Below are 22352 nucleotides of genomic sequence, written 5' to 3' on the forward strand. Positions count from 1 at the left end.
ACATCAGCCAGAGCTGTCCTTCTATAGTGTATGGCAGACTCTGCCACTCCTTTGCTCTAAACCCTCACGTTATTCACAGAGGAAGCCACACTCTTACAGTGGCCTGCAAAACTGTACATGAGCCGCACACCTCCTCCAGCCTCTTGAACTTGCTCACTGCACATGAGCCCCACTGACTTACCTGCTGTTTCTCAAATGTGTCAGGTCCTGAATGCATGCTCAGTCTGCTTAGAACGCTTCTCCTCCAGACATCCACGTGGTTAACGCCTCCACCTCTTCCACCTTCTCAGTGGGTCTAACTGAGCACTCTCCTCTGCTTTTTCTCTGTAACACTGATCACAACCTGACATAACACATACTTTATTTGTCTTGTTTATTATGTCTTCTTCAACTAGAATGAAGAGTTTATACATTGCAGTATCCTTGTGTCTAGGACAGTGCCTGGCACATAAAAGGGTCTCAGTAAATATTTGTTAAGTAAAAGAAGGAAATAACAACTAGGATATGACTCTGAATAAGGGGAGTATGTGTATTTAATTGACCCACTTCCTTTTGCAGAGTGGAGTTTTACAAAGTAGATTGGACAAAAATAATGTAAACTTTCATTTCAGTGTATTTGTTCAACACCAACAACAGAAGAAAGACCGTGTTGTGTGCCTTGGGGAATTCAAAGATGTCTCTTCCCACATGGATTAAAGTTAGCAGAGAGAGGAAAACTCCTATTCATGCTTAGAAGCCCAGTCCATCCAGCACCTTCTCATGGTGGCAATTCTCAAATTCCCTAAAGAGGAGTTAATTTCTTAGTCTCTTCATTTCTTCTTAACGCTTAACATACTATGTCTTGATTTATTTATTTACAGTTTTGTTAAATCAGGACAAAGCACCATATAATACCCATCTCTGTAGCCACAGAACCTAGCACAGAGACATGGAAAGCACTTAGATATTTGCTGAATGACTTAGGTGATGGGCCATGTGAGCAGATGACCTTGAAATATGAGCACTGGGCTTTAAAAGGTAAGAAAATGGCATTCAGTGCTGAAGTAATAGAATGTATATTTAATTTCTTAAATTTGATAAATTTAATGATATATTTGAAAAAAATGATATAATTAAGCTGCACTATAGTTAGGCATGAATGGAGAGCAGCTTATATAACACTGCTGTTGTATAAATCCAATTTTAAAATCGTTTTTCTTCCTTTCTTTGATACCTTTCTTTGAAACAGATGATACCTATTAAACTGGATAATTTAATCTTAGTTACATACATATAAGGACATACATGTACATACAGTGGTGATTTCTAATATCAGAAGCTAAAAAAAATCTGTAAAATATGGGCTACACCAACTATTGATAGAAGTATTTAGGAATTAAGGTGTAAGAGTTTAATTATGCTTCTGTGTGTGTGTGAAAGAGAGAGAAAGAGGGAAGGAGAGAGAATTACTGGAAATGACCAAAGTTAGCAGATGTTACCAAACCAGCAAGAGCCATCAGCGCTTGGAGAAAATTCTCCAATTATTTAAGATTCAAAGGTGTGTATATGTGAGATGAAGACACCACATATTTCATGAAGACAAAGGTGGGTGGGGACTAAACAAGACAGTCTGTCTAAAGTTGCCTGTGACTCAGTGCAGGCTCAGAAGGCAAAAATGCAAGGCCATGATGAGGACAATAGCAGGTGGAACTTTTCAGATGATAGACTTTAACTGAAGCCTCTGCCTCGGCCTGTGCTTCCTTCCTTTATCCCTTGTGAGGGGGACCAGCCACCAGTCCCATGGATGCACCCCGAATTCCAATGAGTGGGCATGTTTTTGGTATCAATAAATAAGTACATTGGTATATCCTGTCAGTGATCAATTATGCGTCACCCTGGTCATTAAAAGCTGCTTTTCTCAGGCCCACAGGGAATTTTTGGAAGGTTCCTGAGAGCAGGGAAGGCTGGGCAGGGGTATCTGTGTCCAAACCTTTCCCCAAACAGCTTCCTTTGACCCCCAGTGCCCACTGAGAGTGCCTCGCTGCCTGCCACCAACCAGAGGTGGGGATGAATGATCTGCTCCTTCTTCTCTGCCTGTAGCCCTGAAGAAGAGCCCATCAGTTCTTTATTTCAGGTGTATAAGTGACAGAATCACAGAGCCAGGGAGTTGATGGAAACTCCCTGTGCAGCTGTGTCCTTGATTTAAGCCTGTTCTTCCCAGGCGCCATCCTCCTTTGCCATGACACCCTCTCTCTACATGCACAGCATCCCAGCCGTTTTGACCAGGTTGCCAGATAAAATATAAGACAACCAGTTAAAGTAAAATTTCAGATAAACAATGAATTTTTTTTAAAATATATGGATGTCCCAAATAGGTCACAGGAATTTTATGCTGAAATTTCATTTGTAAATAATTCAAATTTAACTGGGCTTCCTGTAATTTTATTGCTAAATCTGGCAACCCTACTTTTAATGCCTCCTCTCCTACCAGTGTCCCCACTTCTTCTCTTTTCCCAGTCTGTGAGTTTCCTTCTGCTGTGGCAAACCCCCAACCTTCTCTTAGGCTTTGGACAGCACTGCTGCTTCTGATAGGATCGTCCATCATGCACATTCTGTCTTTCTGCTCCTTCTTCATCTCTCAATGGGAGAAGAAGTTTGGTATCTGAACATGAATTTTTACTGTTTTTTAGTTAATAAATTTTATTTTTTAGAGTAGTTTTATGTTCATAGTAAAAATGAGCCAAAAGTACAGAGAATTCCCATATAGCCCCTTTCCCCAACACCTTACAATCTCCCCCACCATTGACATCCCCCATCAGAGTGCATTTGTTACAATTGATGAACCTATGATGACATATTATTAGCACCCAAAGTCCATTGTTTATGTTAACGTTACTCTTGGTGTTGTATATTTTATGGGTTTTGACAAATGTATTATAACATGCATTTGCCATCACAGTGATGTACAGAGTAATTTTCCTGCCCTAAATATCCTCTGTGCTCTGCTGATTCATCCTTCCCTCCCTCTTAAGTCCCTGGACACCACTGATTTTTTTTTTTTTTTTTTTTTTTTAACCAACGCCATAGTTTTGCCTTATCCAGAACATCATATATTTGGAATCATAAGGTACGTAAACTTTCCTTCTTGTCTTCTCATGGCTTAGTAGCTTATATCTTTTTAGTGCTGAATAGTATTTCACTGTCTCAAGTATCATACCATTTTGTAGACTTCAGCCATGAAATTAAAAGATGCTTCCTCCTTGGAAGAAAAGCTATGACCAACCTAGACAGCATATTAAAAAGCAGAGACATTACTTTACCAACAAAGGTCTGTCTAGTCAAAACTATGGCTTTTTTCAGTAGTCATGTATGGATGTGAGAGTTGGACTATAAAGCAAGCTGAGTGCCAAAGAACTGATGCTTTTGAACTGTGGTGTTGGAGAGAGTCCCTTGGACTGCAAGGAGATCCAACCAGTCTATCCTAAAGGAGATCAGTCCTGGGTGTTCATTGGTAGGACTGATGTTGAAGCTGAAACTCCAAAACTTTGGCCACCTCATGCGAAGAGCTGACTCATTTGAAAAGACCCTGATGCTGGGAAAGATTGAAGGCAGGAGGAGAAGGGGACGACAGAGGATGAGATGGTTGGATGGCATCACTGACTCGATGGACATGAGTTTGAGCAAACTCCAGGAGTTGGTGATGGACAGGGAAGCATTGTGTGTTGCAGGCCATGGGGTTGCAAAGAGTCAGACACGACTGAGTGACTGAACTGAACTGAACTGATACCAAAAGACAATTTTGTGGCTTCCAAATTTTGTAATTATGAATAAAGTTACCATAAATGTATATGTATATGTTTTTGTAGTGGATGTAAGTTTTCAGTTCATTTGGGTAAATACCAAGGAGTGCAGCTGCTGGATCATATGGTGAGAGTATGTTTGGTTCTGTAAGAAACTGTCAAACTGTCTTCCACGGTGGCTGCACAATTTTGCAATTCCCCAAAGCAGTGAATGAGAATCCCTTTTGCTCCACATCCTCATGGCATTTGGTGTTGTCGGTGTTCTGGATCTTGGCCATTCTCATGGGTGTGTGTTGTTTAGTCGCTCAGCCATGTCTGACTCTTTTGTGACCTCATGGACTATAGCCTGCCAGGCTCCTCTGTCCATGGGATTTCCCAGGTGAGAATACTGGAATGGGTTGCCATTTCCTTCTCCAGGGGATCTTCCCAACCCAGGGATCAAACCCACATCTCCTGCATTGGCAGTAGGATTCTTTACCACTGAGCCACCAGGGAAGCCTCTCATGTGGAGTGGAATCTTATTGTCTTAATTTACAGTTTTCTAATGATGTGTGACGGAGAAGGCGATGGCACCCCACTCCAGGACTCTTGCCTGGAAAATCCCATGGATGGAGGAGCCTGGTAGGCTGCAGTCCATGGGGTCGCTAAGAGTCGGACACGACTGAGCGACTTCACTTTCACTTTTCCCTTTCATGCATTGGAGAAGGAAATGGCAACCCACTCCAGTGTTCTTGCCTGGAGAATCCCAGGGACGGGACAGCCTGGTGGGCTGCCGTCTATGGGGTCGCAAAGAGTCGGACACAACTGAAGCGACTTAGCTGCAGCAGCAGCAGCAGCAGCAGCAGCAGCAATGATGTGTGATGTTGAACATCTTTTCATAGCTTACTTGCCATCCATGTATTTTATTCAGTGAGGTCTATGCTCAGGTCTTTTGCCTATTTTTTAATCAGATTGTTTTCTTGTTCCTGAGTTTTAAGAGTTCTTTGTATATTTTGGATGACAGTTATTTATCAGATGTTATCTTTTGAAATATTTTGCCCAGTCTGTGGCTTGCCTTCTCATTTTTTTGATATTGTCACAGAAGTTTTTAATTTTAATGAAGTCCAGCTTATCAATTCTTTCTTTCATAGATCATGCCTTTGGTGTTGTACCTGAAAAGTCATTACCATACTCAAAGTCATCTAGGTTTTCTCCTATGTTAACGTCCAGTTTTATAGCTCTGTGTTTTACATTATATCTTAACCCATTTTGAGTTAATTTTTGTCAAGGGTGTAAAGTCTGTGTCTAGATTCATATTTTTGCATGTGAATGTTCAGTTGTTCCAGCTATCTTGTTATCTTAAAAAGCTATCTTGTTTCATTGTGTTGCCTTTGCTCCTTAGTCAAAGATCAGTTAACTATATTCATGTGAGTCTATTTGTAAGGTTCTTTATTCCGTTCCATTGACTTGTTTGTCTGTTCCTTAATAATAGCACACTGTCTTGATTACTGTAGTTTATAAAGTACTTAGCTTAAAAGTCTCAAAGTTGAGTAATATAGGTCCTCTGTTCTTGTCCTTCAGTATTGAATGGGCTATTCTAGGTCTTTTGCCTCTCCACAGAAACTTTAGAATCAGCTTGTCATTATCTACAGAAAATCTTGCTGGGGTTTTGATTGGAATTGCATTGAATCTATAGATTGAGCTGGGAAGAGCTATTAAGAACTTCTTGACAATATTGAGTCTTCCAATCCATGGACATGGAATATCTCTCCATTTATTTAGTTCTATGATATCTTTCATCAGTTTTTATAGTTTTCCATATATAGATGTTGTACTTATTTTATTGGGCTTCCCTAGTGGCTCAGGGATAAAGAATCTGCCTGTCAATGCAGGAGATGCTGGTTCCATCCCTGGGTTGGGAGGATTCACTGGAGAAGGAAATGACAACCCACTCCAGTATTCTCGCCTGGGACATCCCATGGACAGAGGAGCCTGGTGAGCTACAGACTATGGGGTCACAAAAGAGTCAGACACGACTCAATGACTAAAACAACAACAGCAACATATTTAGTTAGATTTATACCTAAGTATTTAATTCTATTGGTTGCTAATGTACATAGTAATGTGCTTTTAATTTCAAATTTTGTTTGTTCATTGTTGTTATATAGGAAAATAATTGACTTTTGTGCATCTTGTATCCTACAATCTTGTTATAGTTAATAGTTTTAGAAGATTAAAAAAAATTCTTTCAAATTTTCTACATAAACAATCATGTCATTTATGAACAACGATAGTTTCATTTCTTCCTTTCCAATCTGTATACCTTAAAATTTTTTTGTGTGTGTCTTACTGAATTAGGACTTCCAGTACAATGTTGAAAAGTAATGGTAAGAGGGGGACAGTTCAGTTCAGTCACTCAGTCATGTCCGACTCTTTGCGACCCCACGGACAGCAGCACACCAGGCTTCCCTGTCCATCACCAACTCCGGGGGCTTGCTCAAACTCATGTTTGGTGATGCCATCCAACCATCTCATCCTCTATTGTCCCCTTTACCTCCTGCCCTCAATCTTTCCCAGCATCAGGGTCTTTTCAAATGAGTCAGTTCTTCTCATTAGGTGACCAAAGTATTGGGGTTTCAGCTTCATCATCAGTCCTTCCAATGAATATTCAGGACTGATTTCTTTTAGGATGGACAGGCTGGATCTCCTTGGAATCTAGGGGACTCTCAAGAGTCTTCTCCAACACCACAGTTCAAACACATCAGTTCTTCGGCACTCAGCTTTCTTTATAGTCCAACTCTCACATCCACACATGACTAATGGAAAAATTATGGCTTTGACTAGATGGACCTTTGTTGGCAAAGTAATGTCTCTGCTTTTTAATATGCTGTCTAGGTTGGTCATAGCTTTTCTTCCAAGGAGCAAGCATCTTTTAATTTCATGGCCGCAGTCACCATCTGCAGTGATTTTGGACATTCTTGCCTTAGAGGCAAGAGAAGCTAGAGGGGGACATCTTTGTCTTATTTCAGATCTTAGCTGAAAAGTTTTGAGTTTCTCAGCATTAAGCTTGACGTTAGCTATAGGGTTTTTTGGAGAGAAAGAGAAAGAAGGTTTTATCAAGCTAAGGAAGTTCCCCTCTATTCCTAGTCTGCTGAGAGTTTTGGTCATAAAATGGTGTTATGCTGTGTGCTGCGCTGTGCTAAGTCACTTCAGTTGTGTCCGACTCTGTGAGACCCCATGGACTGTAGCCCTCTAGGTTCCTCTGTCCATGGGATTCTCCAGGCAAGAATACTGGAGTGGGTTGCCCTGCCCTTCTCCAGGTGATCTTCCCGACCCAGGGATGGATCCCACACCTCTTATGCCTGCCATGTTGGCAGGCAGGTTCTTTACCTCTTGAGCCACCTGGGAAGTCCATAAAAAGGTGATGAATTTTGTTGAATGCTTTTTATGCATCTATGGATATGATCAGAGAAGGCAATGGCAACCCACTCCAGTACTCTTGCCTGGAAAATCCCATGGACGGAGGAGCCTGGAAGGCTGCAGTCCATGGGGTCACTAGGAGTCGAACACGACTGAGCGACTTCACTTTCACTCTTCACTTTCATGCATTGGAGAAGGAAATGGCAACCCACTCCAGTATGCTGGAGAATCCCAGGGATGGGGGAGCCTAGTGGGCTGCCATCTATGGGGTCGCACAGACTCAGACACGACTGAAGCGACTTAGCAGCAGCAGCAGCATGGATATGATCATATGATTTCTTTCTCAGTCTTTTGACATGATAAATTACATTAATTTATTTAAAAATGTTGAACCAACCTTGCAGATCTGGGATAAATGCCACTCAGTTGTGGTGTATAATACTTTTATTCATAGTTGGATTTGATTTGCTACTATTTTGTTGAAAATTTTACATCTATGTTTATGAGAGATTGATGTATAGCTTTATTTTCTTCTGATGTGTTTTTCTGGTTTTATTGTTAAGAAAATGCTGATCTTACAGAATGAGTTAGGAAAACTTCCTCTGGTTCAATCTTCTGAAAGAGATTTTAGAGTTGGTAGAATTTCTTCCTGAAAAGTTAAATAGATTTCACCAGTGAACCCATTTGAGCTATGTGCTTAATTCTTTTTTTCTTTTGTTGACTGCACCATGCAACATAAAGGATCTTAGTTCCCCAATCAAGGATTGAATCCATGCCCCTTCTAGTGGAGGTAGCAGAAGTGCAGAGTCCTAACCACTGGACTACTAGGAAATTCCAGTGTGCTTAATTCTTGACACATGAATGCTGTGATTAAATGAATGTGATTCTATATGGAAATTTGATTACACTATGGGGCATTTGAAGGTAAAACAACAGCCTTGTACATATTGGCAGGAGCTTCATTTGCTGGCAGAAGTCATTCTCTAATGAAAAGCAGTTTGGAGGCTCTGCTTAGGTCAGAGATCTAGCTTCTCTGGGAACTTCCTTCAACATCACTCACACACATCTACAAGTCTGAGCTTGAACATCAAGTTTGTATCATGTGATCACCTTTTATACCCTATGGCTACACTTGCTTGGATCAGGGATGGACAATTGACATAAGCTGGACCAATCAGATTCTCTCTCTCTTTATGGGTTTGGGATAAGACCAAAAGGCAACTATCTAGTTTCTTCATAGAGTTGGAACTGAGGTGCTCTAGACACAGGAGGTGTGGACCAGTTGTTGCTGGAGTTGTTCTATCAGATATGGATAAAATTTTGCCTGCTAAGAGAGAAGGATGGGGTGGAAATTGATCAGGTTCCTGGGAACAAGCAGAATGAAGCTAAGGAACTATGGGATGGAGCAGCTCAAAAGCTCTGACTGGGGCCCAGGAAAGGAAAGAGAAATGGGTATCATGGGTTGGGGACCCTAGATCTAAGGATGGAGTGGCTTCTGGAAAGGGAGCTGTCATGATTCAATCCTTCCTCCAGGGAACACAGTCAGCAGCAGACCAGAAAGGCAGGGAGGGGTCCTTGGAGAGAGTTGGGGATACTCCTTGTTGGGGTATCTTCACCATCCTCCTCAGAGGGCCAGGCCTTGGCTTGTGTTGTGGGGAGGGGAAGAAAGTGATGTGGAAGCTGAAGAAAATATCCAAGTCTGGACTGGAGCAACCCAACTTCCCAACATGGAGTAACTGAGGGCTGAAGCAGGACTGAGTCCAGTTGACCTCTGCTCCCTCCACCGTCTGTGCCAAGGCCTTCAGCCATCAGAGGAAAATCATGAATGAAATCCATGACTTTGGAAACACAAAAAGCCAGAGGGATTTTATTTAAATAGACTTTAATTAGAAGTGAACTGGAGAGTTTTGTATGCAAATGTATTTTGGTTTTAAATTTCGAGCCATCACCTCATCAACTCTGATATGTGACTGCTGTGTTTCTGTAGGTCGGTGTCCTCTCTGTGGATAGGTCTGCGTGAGAACCCATCTATTTTTATAATAGATCTTTATGACCTCTTCCTGTCAGCCTCTGTGTCTTCTGTACTGACAAGGTGTGCTCTTGACTTTATTATTCATTCCCATTAATCATTCTTGAAGAATAATGAATCGTCATCAGTCATCATCCTTTTTCCAGTATCCCAAAAGCACGATGCCTGAAAGTGTGTGCAGGTGAAGCTGGGGTGGGTCCGGAGGTATCCTAGGCCACAGCTGCCTAGGCTGTGTTCGTGTTCGGAGCGAGGCCTCAGCTCTAGGAGTCCAGCCGGTAGGAAAAACGGGCCCAGGAGCACCAGAAACGCAGGATCACAAACACCGCGACCCCCAGCAGCAAGATGGCGCCCAGGGTCCCGAAGAGGATCCCAAAGAAGGCTCCGAGTTTCAAGCTCAGTTGCTCACAGCGCTTGCCCCAGGGTGTGTAGATGGAGGAGTGCACACAGCTGGGGATAGAGGAGGGGACGCGGTCAGCAGGGGAGGAGGCTAGCGCTGATACTCCCCATCCCTCCTCTCCTGCAAAGGTTGGCCGCAGGTGAGCATGCGCAGACACAAACCCAGCCCTGCCCCTAGCCCTCCATGGACCAGATGCGGAGCGGGCTGGGTGTATCTGCAAGTGGGGACAAGCGAAGAGGGAGGGCACTCTTGTGATAAGAGGGCCCGGGTGGCGCTGCCCTTCTCCTTAGTAGGCCTTTGGCTCAGTGCGCTCCCCTCACTACTGGTGATGAAGTAACGGGGCAAAGGGCGCCAGTTTGAGAGGACCACCCTTGAGTGGTAATCTTAAGGAGGGCCGGGTCTAGACCCAAGACAGAGGGTTCCATTTCTACCAGGAGATAGCAGGCTGTCCACCCAAGAAGTAAAATCATGTGTAAGGGTTTGGCTTTGGAGCCCAGATCCTGCTACTTAACTTACTGGGTTTCTTATCCTCCCTAAGCTGCAGTTTTCTCATCTTTAAAATGGGCATAATACCCCCCTGCCCCCAAGTAGCTGGTCTGAATTGCGGAGGTAATATACTATCTTTATTCTCAACCCAGCATGGGCACTCACACATTATTTTCCATCTCCCCTTTTCTCTGATCCCCGTTCTCTCAGTGGCAAAGGGAATCATCCTAATTTTCAGACACCATGAGGTACCTGCAGCGGGGCCCATCCGGCAGGTGCTGGCACTGGCCTCCGTGCTTACAGTAGCCCTGACTGCAGGGGGACACGCAGGTGAAGCCACCCTGGGGGCTGTAGACCAGGTGGTAGTCCTTGTAGCCATTGCATTGCAAGTAAGTTGCCAGCATGCTCACATTCACTGTCGGGTAGGACACAAGTGAACATGGAAAACAACCGATTAACAGCAAGCCCATACCTTTTCGATGAAAATTGCATGTTCAGGCCCTTATCCTGAGACATGATTAGAAACCACAGGAAAACTACATATGTTCATGAAGGTTCAGAGCAGCAAGGTTTATAAGAGCAGCAATGTTTCATGAGAGTGGTTTTGTTAAACAAAGCATATTGTGCAACGGATAAGCTCCAGATATGCATCGGTTAAGAGTGTATGCTTTGAAGTCAGCCAGACTGAACTGAAACTCTACTGCTAACTAGTTGTGTGATTTAGGAGAAATTTCTTAACTCTTTCAACCTCAGTTTCCTTATTTTTAAAAGGAAACTACCTTGCTTAGATGTTTAAATGAGATAATATATGCAGAGTACTCAGTAGGTGCCTGACACAGTAACCCTCAATAAATGGTCACTATTAGTATAACATTCTGTTTAAAATATAGCACGTATGTTATAAAATATCAAATGGAATGTGTATACAATAGACAAGGCATTCAGTTCAGTTCAGTCACTCAGTCGTGTCCAACTCTTTGCGACCCCACGAACCGCAGCACGCCAGGCCTCCCTGTCCATCACCAACTCCTGGAGTCTACCCAAACCCATGTCCATACAGTCAGTGAAGTCATCCAACCATTATGTTCACAATTATTTGAGTAACGAGGAGGTTATCAAACATTAGGCATGACTTGATCCTTTTATCGTAAAAAAAAAAATAAATTGATATGTGTGAAGGTTCCTATGCATATAAGAAAGTTCAAAAGAATATGCACAAAATGGGTTTGTCTCTGGGTTTGGGATTATAGGTGAGTTTTTTTTCTTTTTGTTAATCTGTGTTTCCTGAAGTTTCTATAATAAACATATTGTACTTGTATCGTAAAAATTGTGGGGGTTTTGTTTTTGCTACTAAAAGTCAATCAGGTCTGGAGTAGTTATTGCCTTATCCCCAACCCTACTTCTCCCTATCCCCAAACACACACACACACACACAGTAGTTTGGAGGATTTCAAATTTTTGCTGCTGGGAGGGAAGAGGCTTAGCCTGGATTTTAAAAGAAGCTCTTGTTTGATCCAAGTAACAGCAGCTTCTGTTGGGTTTGGCATAGTCCCTGCCAGTTCTCTGCCTGACTTCAAAAAATAGGGTGAGCTATTTCTTTCCTTCTCTGGCAAGTTTGCCAACCTATCTTATTCCTGTTCCAGCATAATTAGGGGCTGTCAGAGTTGAAAGGGACCTCGGAAATCCCATCTCATTTTCCAGGTGGGGGTACTGAGACCTGGATTGGGGATGGCTTTTGCAGAGGGTCACACTTTTTCAGAAAGGGAGTCTCTGCCCATGGGCCAGGTCTCCAGCTTTCAACTTACTATCTCCAGTTGGGGGGCAAAGGCAGAAGGAATGTCTTTGTTTATGTGTATGAAGTGCAATGGCCTTTTAACCAAATCATTAACAGTTTTAGAGAGAGAAAAACCTGGGCAGCGATGGAAAGCAGCAGCTGGGGATTATACACATGGGGACTCACCAAGTAGTACTTTGTGCTCCTGTTCTTGAATCTAGAAGGCTAGTGGGTAAAATGTTCACAATTTCTCTCAAAAATTACAAACAACAACAAAAAAAACTAAATTGACTTGCTTCTTATCTGTGGCCCACTGTAGAATACATTTCAGCTATGGGTTTGTGTGGGCTGCAGACCTGTGACAGGCTCTCACTGCCTATCTCCCCCCTCACGTATCCCAGGAGTCCCTATCCCCCAGATAGTGACTCACGAGCCATCAAACTGTTCACGTCCTTCCTGGAGATGGAATGGAAGGCCACGTTGTTCCTGGGCCCCCCACTTCTCTTCGCCCTCATCTGGGGAGCCGGGGGTAAGAACGCCTTCACCACTGCGTCCAGCAGCCGGTTGTTCAGGAAGTCAATGACAGGGCCCTCAGGGCGGTACTGGAACTCAGAGATGATGTTCCAGTGGTGAAGGGAGCTTCCTGAGGCTGGTGCTGTTGAGGGTTTACTGTATGGGAGGGGCACAGTGAGGGGCCAAGGGGAGAGGAGTTTGGGGGAGGACCCAGGGACCAGGCAGGGACAGTCCCGCTTACGTTTGATCCACTTGTCTGTTCCAGAGAAAGGCCCACAATTCCAGGTTCTTCAGTCTATAGGCCACCTAGAGCAGAGATGGGGGTTGGGTGGGGAGTGGAAGCAAGGGTGAGGCCCGGTCCACAGAGGAGACCCTTCCCACTTCAATGAACTTATTCATCCCTGTCTCTCTCTCTCTATCTCTTTTTTTTGCAGAGCCCCTCGGCTTGCAGGAACTCAGTTCCCTGACCAGGGATTGAACCCAGGTCACAGGTGTGAAAACTCGGAATCCTAACCACTAGGCCACCAGGGAACTTCCTATTTCCTTCTTTGAATATGAGGACACTGGACCGCCAGAATGTTTCTTATCATTTCTTCATCCCCACACTCCAGCTTAGTCGGTGACTGGCACACAATCCCTGCTTAATAGAAGTTTGTTGGTGAGTGACGGACTTTCAGTGAATAGCTCCTAACTTGCCTCTAATTCCTGACTTACCCATTCATTCTCTCCCCATGTGTATAATGAACATCAATTATATTTAGCCAGACCTAGGGGACAGTCAGGTGCAGGGGATATCAGTATGACTTAGGAACAGTCCATTCTCAAAGGCCATAGTGTGGCTCAGTATACAAATGTCAACAGATTTTACCAAACAGAGTGTAGAGAGCTGTAGTAGTAATAGCAGCAGTAATAATTATTTGGACAATCTTTTTTAACACATTGTGTTCTAGGCACTGAACCGAGCACTTTACATAATCATTTAAACCTTCATACAAACCATTGACCTAAGTACTACCATCATTTCTATTTTTACAGATGGAAGATCAAATAATTTGTCTAATCATTATACCTGCTCTAGTGAGTGGTAGTACCAGGATTTGAGCCCAGCTAGGATTCTATGTGGGCTTCCCTGGTGGCTTAGTGGTAAAGAATCCATCTGCCAATGCAGGAGACCCAGATTCGATCTCTGGGTTGGGAAGATCCTCTGGAGAAGGGAATGGCAACCCATTCCAGCACTCTTGCCTGGAGAATCCCATGGACAGAGGAGCCTGGCGGGCTGCAGTCCACGGGGTCGCACAGAGTCGGACACGACAGAAGTGACTGAGCAGCAGTAGCAGCAGGACTCGAGAGCCTCAGTAACAACTACTGTGCTACTGTGCCTGCGAGGCAATGGACTAGGGCATGGGAGCCAGGAAGAGGACGTCCCTCGGGGAAGTCAAGGAAGGTTTCCTGGATGTGAAATACCCTCTCTGTTTCTTCCATATAATATCCAAGTGCAGGTCCCAAGGGATGCTCAGGAGGAGAGGCTGTGTTGACCCAGTCACCTCGGACTCTATTTGTTGAGAGTTGGCCATTCCACCCCCACTTGGAAATCTTCATCCTGGGCCTTCCTGCCTTCCTCATCCTCAGCCTTCCCTGGAGCAAGAGGCTCCTGCCTCCTCTGGCAGTAGAATCCAGATGGATGTTGAAACTCAGAAGGCAGAAGCCAGGGCTAAAACCTTGCCTAAACCTGCCAAGGCCCGCCCCCCACCCAGAGCTGGCCTGCAGCACTGACCGAGGCATTGACATCTGCTTGGGAGGCATTTTCGTCTTCGGTGAGCGAGAGCTGGATGATCCTTAAAGGAAGCTCTGGAGATGGGAAAAGCAGATTCATAATCACCTCACAGGTTTACCCAGCTCAGAGACACCACACTATCCTACGCTGACATAAGGTCACAGAAGTGGCCAAGTCTGCTGACCCTCACCCTAGTGCACGCTGGACTACGGTCAAGGTTCCCCTGACTTGTGCTGAGCTGTGAGGTCACCTTCAATCTTTTCTCAGCAGACGGCTCAGGCCAGCAATTTCCGCTGTGACAGTTGCCGCCCACTCGCTCCCATAGCCTACAATCTACCACCACCTGATGGAAATCTGGAGCTCTGTCCTGTGGGTTTGAGGGATTTAGCCTGGCCCCTGGAGTCCCCCAACTTCACCCAAGACGAGAGAAGTGGGGATGGCAGAGGATCTGGTCTTAACCTTGATGGACAGTTGGAGTGAAATTGTTCCCAGCCAGGAAGCAGCGGGCGTCGGTGAAGGCGGAGGGGCAGGTGCAGACGGGCTGGCAGCCCAGAGTGTGGGAGACAGAGCAGAAGCCGTTGTTGTAGCAGTAGTCCTCAGGGCAGGCCTTATTCTGACAGAGGAAGGGTTTCTCCAGAGCTGCAGGGGGAGCCAAGAGGTCAGCAGCACCACACTAGGCACCAGCGGGCATGCCCCAGCCCAGGGAAAGCTGCTCCCAGGACAGGCTAGGTTTCTTTCTCGCAAAGCCCGCTTAAACTATGTACCGTTTGTGGGCCACTCTGAACCCCAAACTATCCTTCTTCTTTTTCCAGACATTTCTTTGCCAGGCGACCCTTTTTTTCTCTGCTAGGTAAGGGTTCTCTCACTTCCGCTGAGGGAATGGAGTGTTTATCAGACCCTCCCCATCAGGAAAGGACCCTCTTCCAGGAAAGCCCACCAGCCCGTTTTCTTCACTTCCGTCCCCTTTTCTGCATTTATGAGGCTGTGGTTTTACCCTCTCTGGTCTCTGCTCTGAAGATGTAGTGGTCTCTAGATTTCACTGGGGCGCTTCAGGGGCTTAGTGGACGCCTCACCGTGATGTCCCCAGTGACTCTGGTGGCTCAGAGGTCAAGGAACAGATGGTGGGAGGAGGACTCAAAGGGAAGATGAGGCACCCATGCTGCCAGATGCCCACAGCAGCCCCTGACCCCAAATGTCCTGACTGGGGAAATGCAGAGACCCTGGGCCCGGCATATCTGAAAATCCCCAGGAGCCTGAGGGCCCACCGCCACTGGCTTATGGTTCCCCAGATGCTGCTGGAAGTCTCCTCCCCTCTCCAGGCCGTCTTCAGTCTCTTGCCCTGGGTTTCTCCCAACAGCGCCTCAGGGCTGCTCTGCTCTGACCCCTCCCCCAGGCTTGTACAACCTCTTCTTCAGCTTCACACCTACGATACCCACCTCACCTCCTTATCATACCTACCTGCACTGAACATTCTAAAGACTCACTGGAAAGTGGGGAGAAATGGTTAGGCCCTCCCTGGAGACGTCACCTGTCCCCAGAACCTCCTCCTGTCAAGGCCTTGTTCCCAGCTCACATGCACAGTGACGTCCATCCCCAGTAAGGTGCGGGGGGCAGGCTTCGCAGCCCTTTCCGGAAATGCACTTCACATTCGGGAAGCACTGCTCGTCACAGGGGTCCTTGGAGTAGTTGCAGTAGCGGCCGAAGGTATTCCCATCGCACTTGCAGTCCGCTGCCTAGAATGGGTTGCTCATCACCGGGCGGCCAAGGAGCTGGACCATTAAGGGTTTCTGGGGTGTTGCTGTAACCCACCCTGTTGGTCTTAAAACCCATGGATCCCAAGTCCTTGTCTTAATTATGTTGGTATCCACTGACCACCTTCTCCAACAGGCCCTGGGCCCACCCGACCCTGTCAAGGGCAGGCTGTCCTCCAGGCCATGTGGCCTCCCTGGGCCATCCTGAGCTTTGTGCCCAGCCCCTGCCCCGGGGTCCCAGCCTCTTCCCTCTCACAGCAAATCCCCTTGCCTGAAATCCTTTCTAGGGTAAGATGGTGGCTAAAAAAATATTCTCCCATCTCTGGAATACTGGATCCCACATAAGCCCCAGTTTGCTGCTCTCCCTTCCCTTGCTGACTCCCACCCAAGAAGGAGACTTGCTGCTGAGCACGGTGAGAGCAAGCGGTAACTAGAACAAGGGCACAGGGAGGGGAACCAACCAGATTCTCAGCAAGTTCACGTCTCTCTTTCTATCTCCCCTACTAGATGATGCTCGAAAGCTCCCTGAAATGGAACTTTTCAATACTTTCTACTGTCAAGACTAGGTATCTTGGAATATCTAAAATACTGTATGGATTTCAATCTCTCCCCCTTCCCACCCCCCTCCCCCAATCTGTATTTTCTTCATTTTCTGCCTTCTGGACTCCTCTACCTCCATCCCTTCAAGTGGGGATTCTCTGCTCATGCCTCTGGAGGAGGGTGTGTATGTGTAAGACGTGAAAGAGGTGGTGGGTGGTGGAGTATTGCCAGCCAAACACTTTCCTTTCTGGCTCCCCTCAAAAGTGACAAGAAAAAACAAAAGAGATGGGGCCAAATTCGTGACTTAGGCCAGGTATCTTGGCTAGAAACTTGAATGGAGAAGGATTTTCTCCAAACTGCTAAAGAGATGCTTCTTTCAGTTGGAGGAAGAGGGGGAAAAAAAGGGTTTGGAGGGGGATTAAGATCAGAGGGGATCTGTACTTCTCCTCCCAATACCGTGAAAATGACCCACCCCCCAAAAAACAGTGGCTATGCAGTGTTTCTATGCAGATGGGACCCTAAGCCAACTTACAGGAGATTTCTTTTGTCTGAACAAAGCACAGAAGCCACGGAGCCTGAGGGGAGGGCCCTTGGAGCTGGGACCTGTGTAGACTCAGGCCCAGGGACTGCATAGGCACCTTCCTACCCCACGCTTCTCTGTCTTATTCCAGAACCATGGAGCTGGAAACAACTGGGAAACTCCAAGAAAGCCTGAGGTGGAAGTTTCCTACCAACCTGGCTGAATGGGAGCTGGGAGATAAAAATTCAGTTGAGCTACAAGCATTAAAGAAAGTTCTTTCGTATACTTCCGTACGTTTGTGACCCGAGATTGGTATCTGCTCCGCTCACTACCCCGCTCCCAACACACACCTGATGCAAAGGGGCTGAAGGACAACATCCTTTCAATTCCTACTTCCTTCCCCTCCACAGGGAAACCGCCCCTACTCCGTTGTCTAACACTCACCTCCAGGGAGGAGTTGCTCACCCAGCTGGTCTGGTTGTACAAACGCTGGCTCTCTGCCTTGCACTCACAGACCACTGTCCTTGGCTTGAGTACAGATGACAAGCTTCCCTGGTCACTGCTTGCTAGAATCTCCAGAGTAAATGGTTCCAGCAGCTTCGGTGTCCATAGCAATGTCCCATTCTCTGTCCCGAGGAAGACGAGATTGTTGAGAGTTGGGAGCCCCATCTGCTCTGCTGTCTGATACCTCAGGTGTGGATGCTGAGGTATCACCCCTCTCAGACCACCCTTCTGATCTTCTCTGGCGTTTCCTTGAGCAAGGTCAGTTTCCTGGGGTGGTCCTGATTACACTCCAAACTGGAGGTGGCACCAGCCCAACTCAGTGGTTGTGGGGCAGCACGCCACAAGCAGAAGGCAATCGCCCCGCCCCTTGAAGAGACCTCTGGGCTTGCGCCAGAATGGTTCATCAGGAGGGGGACGGAGGATAAAAGCCAGGATCCTCCCAACGCTTGCTCCCAACCTCCCAACACTTCCCCAGGCTAAACTCAGGCCAAACTGACTTCAGCTTCACAACAGCCCCACCCTCGCCCTGATTTCACTGCCCTCATCTCCTAGAATTTTGGCCAGCCAGCTTCAGACAGCAGACTACAGTGAAACACTGCTACTTATCAATAAGGACTCTTCTGATCCAGCCTGTCTTGTGTTTTTAAGAATGTCTCCTGAAAACAGCAGATTGAGAAGAGCTGATAGTAGGGAACAGACGAGTGTAACTTCCAGGCCGTCACTCTTCAGGATAGGAGCCAAGTGGACATGAAAATTTCCTGGTGCCATTAGTTTGACACCTGGGAGGATGCCATATAGAGCAACAGGGTGCAGCCAAAGCAGTCCCTTCTTATGCACAGAGAAAGAAAATGAGTCAGAGAGGTGTTCAAAGTTCAGAATAAGGTCCCTAAGGGCTTTGGTTTGGCAAAGAACAGTCACCAGCTTAACTAGTGCTGGCAACAGAAGGCAAGCTACTTGCTGTGGGCTTTGACTCTTTTTTTTTTCCTTTGGCCACGCTGCACAACTTGTGGGATCTTAGTTCCCCACCCAGGTTTGAACCCAGCCCCATGGCAGTGAAAGTGTAAGAGCTGAGTCTTAAACACTGGACTGCCAGGGAGTTCTCTGGGCTTTGACTCTTGAGCCGGATCATGGTTACCGGCCTGAACTGGAGTCTTCACACCATTCCTGCGAAAGAAAGATGAAGCTTTCCTTGGCCCAAGCACAGAAAAGCAGACAAGGAGAGACAAAGTGAGGTAAACACGGTTGACAAACAGAAAAATAGTGAGAAATGGAGCAAATAAAGGTTTTGTATTTCCTTAAATCTTGTTCCATGTGATATCCTTCTTTTAATAGATAGACAATGTTTTAAATTTAGTACCTGTTAATTGATATATTTATTCTAATAATTTGTCAATTACATGAAGATGATAACATATTTCAAGACTGAGATGAAATGAATCTTTGACTAAGTTGTATATGCCCAGAGGCAATCTAGCTAGCTGGCCAAATCTCCATAAGCCCATCACTGCTATTCACTGGCGATGGGGGGCGGGGCACCTATTTGTTTGTTCTTTTTCCCCAAACTTGAAGTCTTTTTTTTTTTTTTTTTTATTTTAATTGGAGGCTAATTACTTTACAATATTGTATTGGTTTTGCCATACATCAACATGAATCCGCCACGAGTGTACACTTGAATTATAGTGATCATTCCTAAGAAATGCTGGTCCTGGATATTCCAGTAAAGAAGTGACATGAAGTTGCACAGGATATAATAATGCAAAATTACCCAAAGTTTGACTCTGACTATCCGCTAACCCCCAGCCAAGTGTTCTTACCAAAGAGCTTGAAGTCCGTGCAGTTTTCTCTGAGGGTGAATGTGATGCCCTTAGCATCGCTGGTGTAATTAACCACTGTGGTCTGTCCCATGTAGGCTTTTATCACATCAGGACCCTTGATAGAGGGTGGGTACTGATCTGAGACACAAAGAAGGGATGTGGGGTTTAAGGCAGGATACTCCCTTTACCTTCTGGGCCATCTCTTTTCAGTCCTCTAGCTTGCGGGAGGCGTGCCTCGGGCTGGGACCTGTCTCCAGAAACAGGAGTTAGTCTGTGCACCAGCTCACAAACCCATGAAGATCAGGCTGCGGTTTTATTGCCCAACCTTCTCCCCAGACAGGATTTATTTCAAGTTCTTTCCTGATCAGAATGCTATGCTGGGTGTAATGTGAAGTGAATCAGAGGACAGCGTTGTTCAGACTACTGAGGAGTTTTACATTTGGAAGAGGACTGAAAACCACGAGGGTAACGTCATCGGCATTGTGTTTGTCAGGAATAGAGAGGGAGTGTAACCTTTTCACTGGTCTCTGTGTTTTGGAGCCCTGCTATTTCCATTTCATTGTTCATTCATTCATTCAGCCAGTCACTTAACAAATATTTATTGAGCACCTACTCTATGGTTGGCACTGTTCTACGTAGTAAGGATGCTGCAACAGACAAATAATAAAAAAAGATACCTACGAAAATTAGAAAATATGTTGTTAACTAATAGATAGTTATAGATGCTAAGGAGGAAAAACAAAACAGGGAAGGCAAATAGGAAGTGTGGGTGAATGTGAAATTTTAGACAGGTTAGCCAAGAAAGGCCCTGCTGAGAAGGTGACATTTGAATAGAAACTGGAAGGAGGTGAGGGGCACCAGGCACCTGGGGTAGCCTGCCAGGCAGCCTCGGGCAAAGCGTAGCAGGCAAAAAGAACTGCATGTGCAGTCTGAGTTGGGAGGGAGCCAGGCATGTCTGAGGAATACAAAGAAGCCAGTGGGGCTGGTGTGGAGGGAGTGGGGCTGGGAGTCCTAGGAGAAGAGTTTGGAGAGGCAATGGGGTCAGACTGGATAGGGCTTTGAAGGTCATCATTAAGAACAGAGTGAGCTGGGAAGTCATGGGAAGGTTTGAGTAGAGCAATAGCTTGAGCAAAACAATCTGTTAAATTTTACAAATGTGTAGCTCAAAGGAGTGTCATGGAAGGCCGTCCCCTTATCTGGGCCCTAACTCTGCACACGCCTCCCCAGGCCTCACACCACTTACTCAGGGTAGTGTTCATCTGCTGGTAGATTCTAAATATCGCCCTAGTGTCATTTCCGAGCTTTTCGCTTCCTGTAGCCAGGACATCAAAGATGCATTGATCATCTCCATGACAAGAAGAGGTCAAATTTTTGTTCAGGGATGTGTTTCGCAGCAGTTGTGAAAGGAAGACAGGGGTGAAGCTGGAAAGCAAATGGTCGTCCCTCTTGCCAAAAAGGCTTGTTCCGTTGATTTTCCCTAAAACACATTATGTGATGCAATGATGGTGGCACCAGGGTGGGGCTCCAGCTATATTCCGTTGTGTCTGCCCCTTGTGCGTGCTGTGTGCTAAGTCACTTCAGTCACGTCTGACTCTTTGTGGCCCTATGGACTATAGCTCACCAGGCTCCTCTGTCCATGGGATTCTCCAGGCAAGAATACTGAAATGGGTTGCCATGCCCTCCTCCAGGGGATCCTCCCAACCCAGGGATGGAACCCCTGTATCTTAAGTCTTCTGAATTGGCAGGCAGATTCTTTATCACCAGTGCCACCTGTGCCCACCCCTTACCCTCGCTTTATATAGTTTGGGATTGGGGAGACAGAGTGACTTCCAGATTCTACATCTGGAAATCCCCGCTCTAGGGAGTGAGGGCCACCCACCTCCCTCATCTTCTTTTCCAGGTTGAAGGACTGTGGGTGGGATGGGAATGGAGGGGACAAAGCTGAGGTGGCACCAGCATCCCCAGGTCTCTTCCTTTCTACTCCTCTCTCATGAAGGACAGAGGTCTTGCTCCCATAGGCCTGAGGGGGACAGTACAGCAGCTTCCTTCACCCGGGACCTGCCCCATCTGCTCAAAGACCCTGAGGCCCAGACTCACAGGTCATTCCATAGTGAAAAAGCATCTCCTCGGAGCTCTTTTTAGGTATGGTGGAGCCATTGGGCATCCTGAAGTCGTCATCTGGGTTGCCGTTCCAGAAGCCTGGGGGACAAAGCAGGACTCAGCCACCCTGGGAGGTGGCCCTCCCTTCCCCAGGGAGCATCCAACAGGGCACAGGGAGATGTGGGGAGGAGTAGGGGGCCTGGGAAGCCTCTTTCAGTGGCATCTGCTCTCTGCTCAGGAGGAGGGGAGAGGACTATAACCTCAGAGCCTACCCTCTGCTTCAGGGAAAGGAGGAAGTGGAGAAAGAAGGGAGGGAATGTGGGGGATGAAAGGAGGGTGTGAAGCCCAAGGGAGGGAGGGAGGTGGGGGAAGGGCGGCTGCTGGGCCCCATGCTCTCCAGAGCCCATCCTCAGTGGCCCCTCGGCTGCCCCAGGCCTGCAGCTTAGGGAGGCTGGGAAGTGAGCCTCAAAGGCTGCTAAAGAGGTCCCACTTCCTCCTCCGCTGAGAAAAGAAAACTCTACTCGGGATGTCCGCAGGTGCACTGGATGGGAAGCTGCCTGTGGGCTGGGGATCTGAGCTCTGCTCCAGAGGCAGAGTGCTGCCCGCTCCTTACCCATGAGGCCCTCAGTGTGGTTCTGATACCCCTTCGAAAGGCTGCAGGAGATGTGGAGGATGTTGGAGATAGCGAGCACGGAGATGGCCACAGCACCATCGAAACTGGCTGATATCGTGGAGCCGTAGTGGGTCATTATGACTCCAGAGCTGTTGAAGATTTCCTGGTCTAGAATGTTGGGAGACAAATGAGGAAAAAGCCAGCGTTGGAGCCCTGGAGGCCCAGGACTTGTCAGCAGTAAAGTTCAAAGATGCAGAGAGGAGACTGAAAGCAGCTGGGAGATGCCTGGCACGGTCCTTCTCCAGTGACCACAAAGCACACTCACAGGACATGCTCGTGGCCCATCCCACCCTCTTCTC

General features: G+C 46.5%; 1 protein-coding gene across 1 annotated transcript in view; it reads right to left on the reverse strand.

Moving 5' to 3' along the window:
- Nucleotides 1-8041: 8041 nt before the first annotated feature.
- Nucleotides 8042-22352, reverse strand: part of MUC4 (mucin 4, cell surface associated) — a 42127-nt gene continuing 27816 nt past the window's right edge. Inside the window, exons 15-26 of the mRNA XM_055570092.1 lie at nucleotides 21994-22161; nucleotides 21378-21479; nucleotides 20524-20757; nucleotides 19281-19418; nucleotides 17407-17588; nucleotides 15725-15884; nucleotides 14611-14790; nucleotides 14152-14225; nucleotides 12619-12683; nucleotides 12295-12533; nucleotides 10343-10505; nucleotides 8042-9654 (exon numbers count right to left, since the gene is read on the reverse strand). Coding sequence (XP_055426067.1) covers nucleotides 9468-9654; nucleotides 10343-10505; nucleotides 12295-12533; nucleotides 12619-12683; nucleotides 14152-14225; nucleotides 14611-14790; nucleotides 15725-15884; nucleotides 17407-17588; nucleotides 19281-19418; nucleotides 20524-20757; nucleotides 21378-21479; nucleotides 21994-22161 — 1892 coding nt within the window. The 3' untranslated portion in view covers nucleotides 8042-9467. The remainder of the gene's footprint in view (nucleotides 9655-10342; nucleotides 10506-12294; nucleotides 12534-12618; nucleotides 12684-14151; nucleotides 14226-14610; nucleotides 14791-15724; nucleotides 15885-17406; nucleotides 17589-19280; nucleotides 19419-20523; nucleotides 20758-21377; nucleotides 21480-21993; nucleotides 22162-22352) is intronic.

Source organism: Bubalus kerabau, chromosome 2 (assembly GCF_029407905.1).
Source record: "Bubalus kerabau isolate K-KA32 ecotype Philippines breed swamp buffalo chromosome 2, PCC_UOA_SB_1v2, whole genome shotgun sequence".
In the NCBI taxonomy this organism is placed as follows: Eukaryota; Metazoa; Chordata; class Mammalia; order Artiodactyla; family Bovidae; genus Bubalus; species Bubalus kerabau.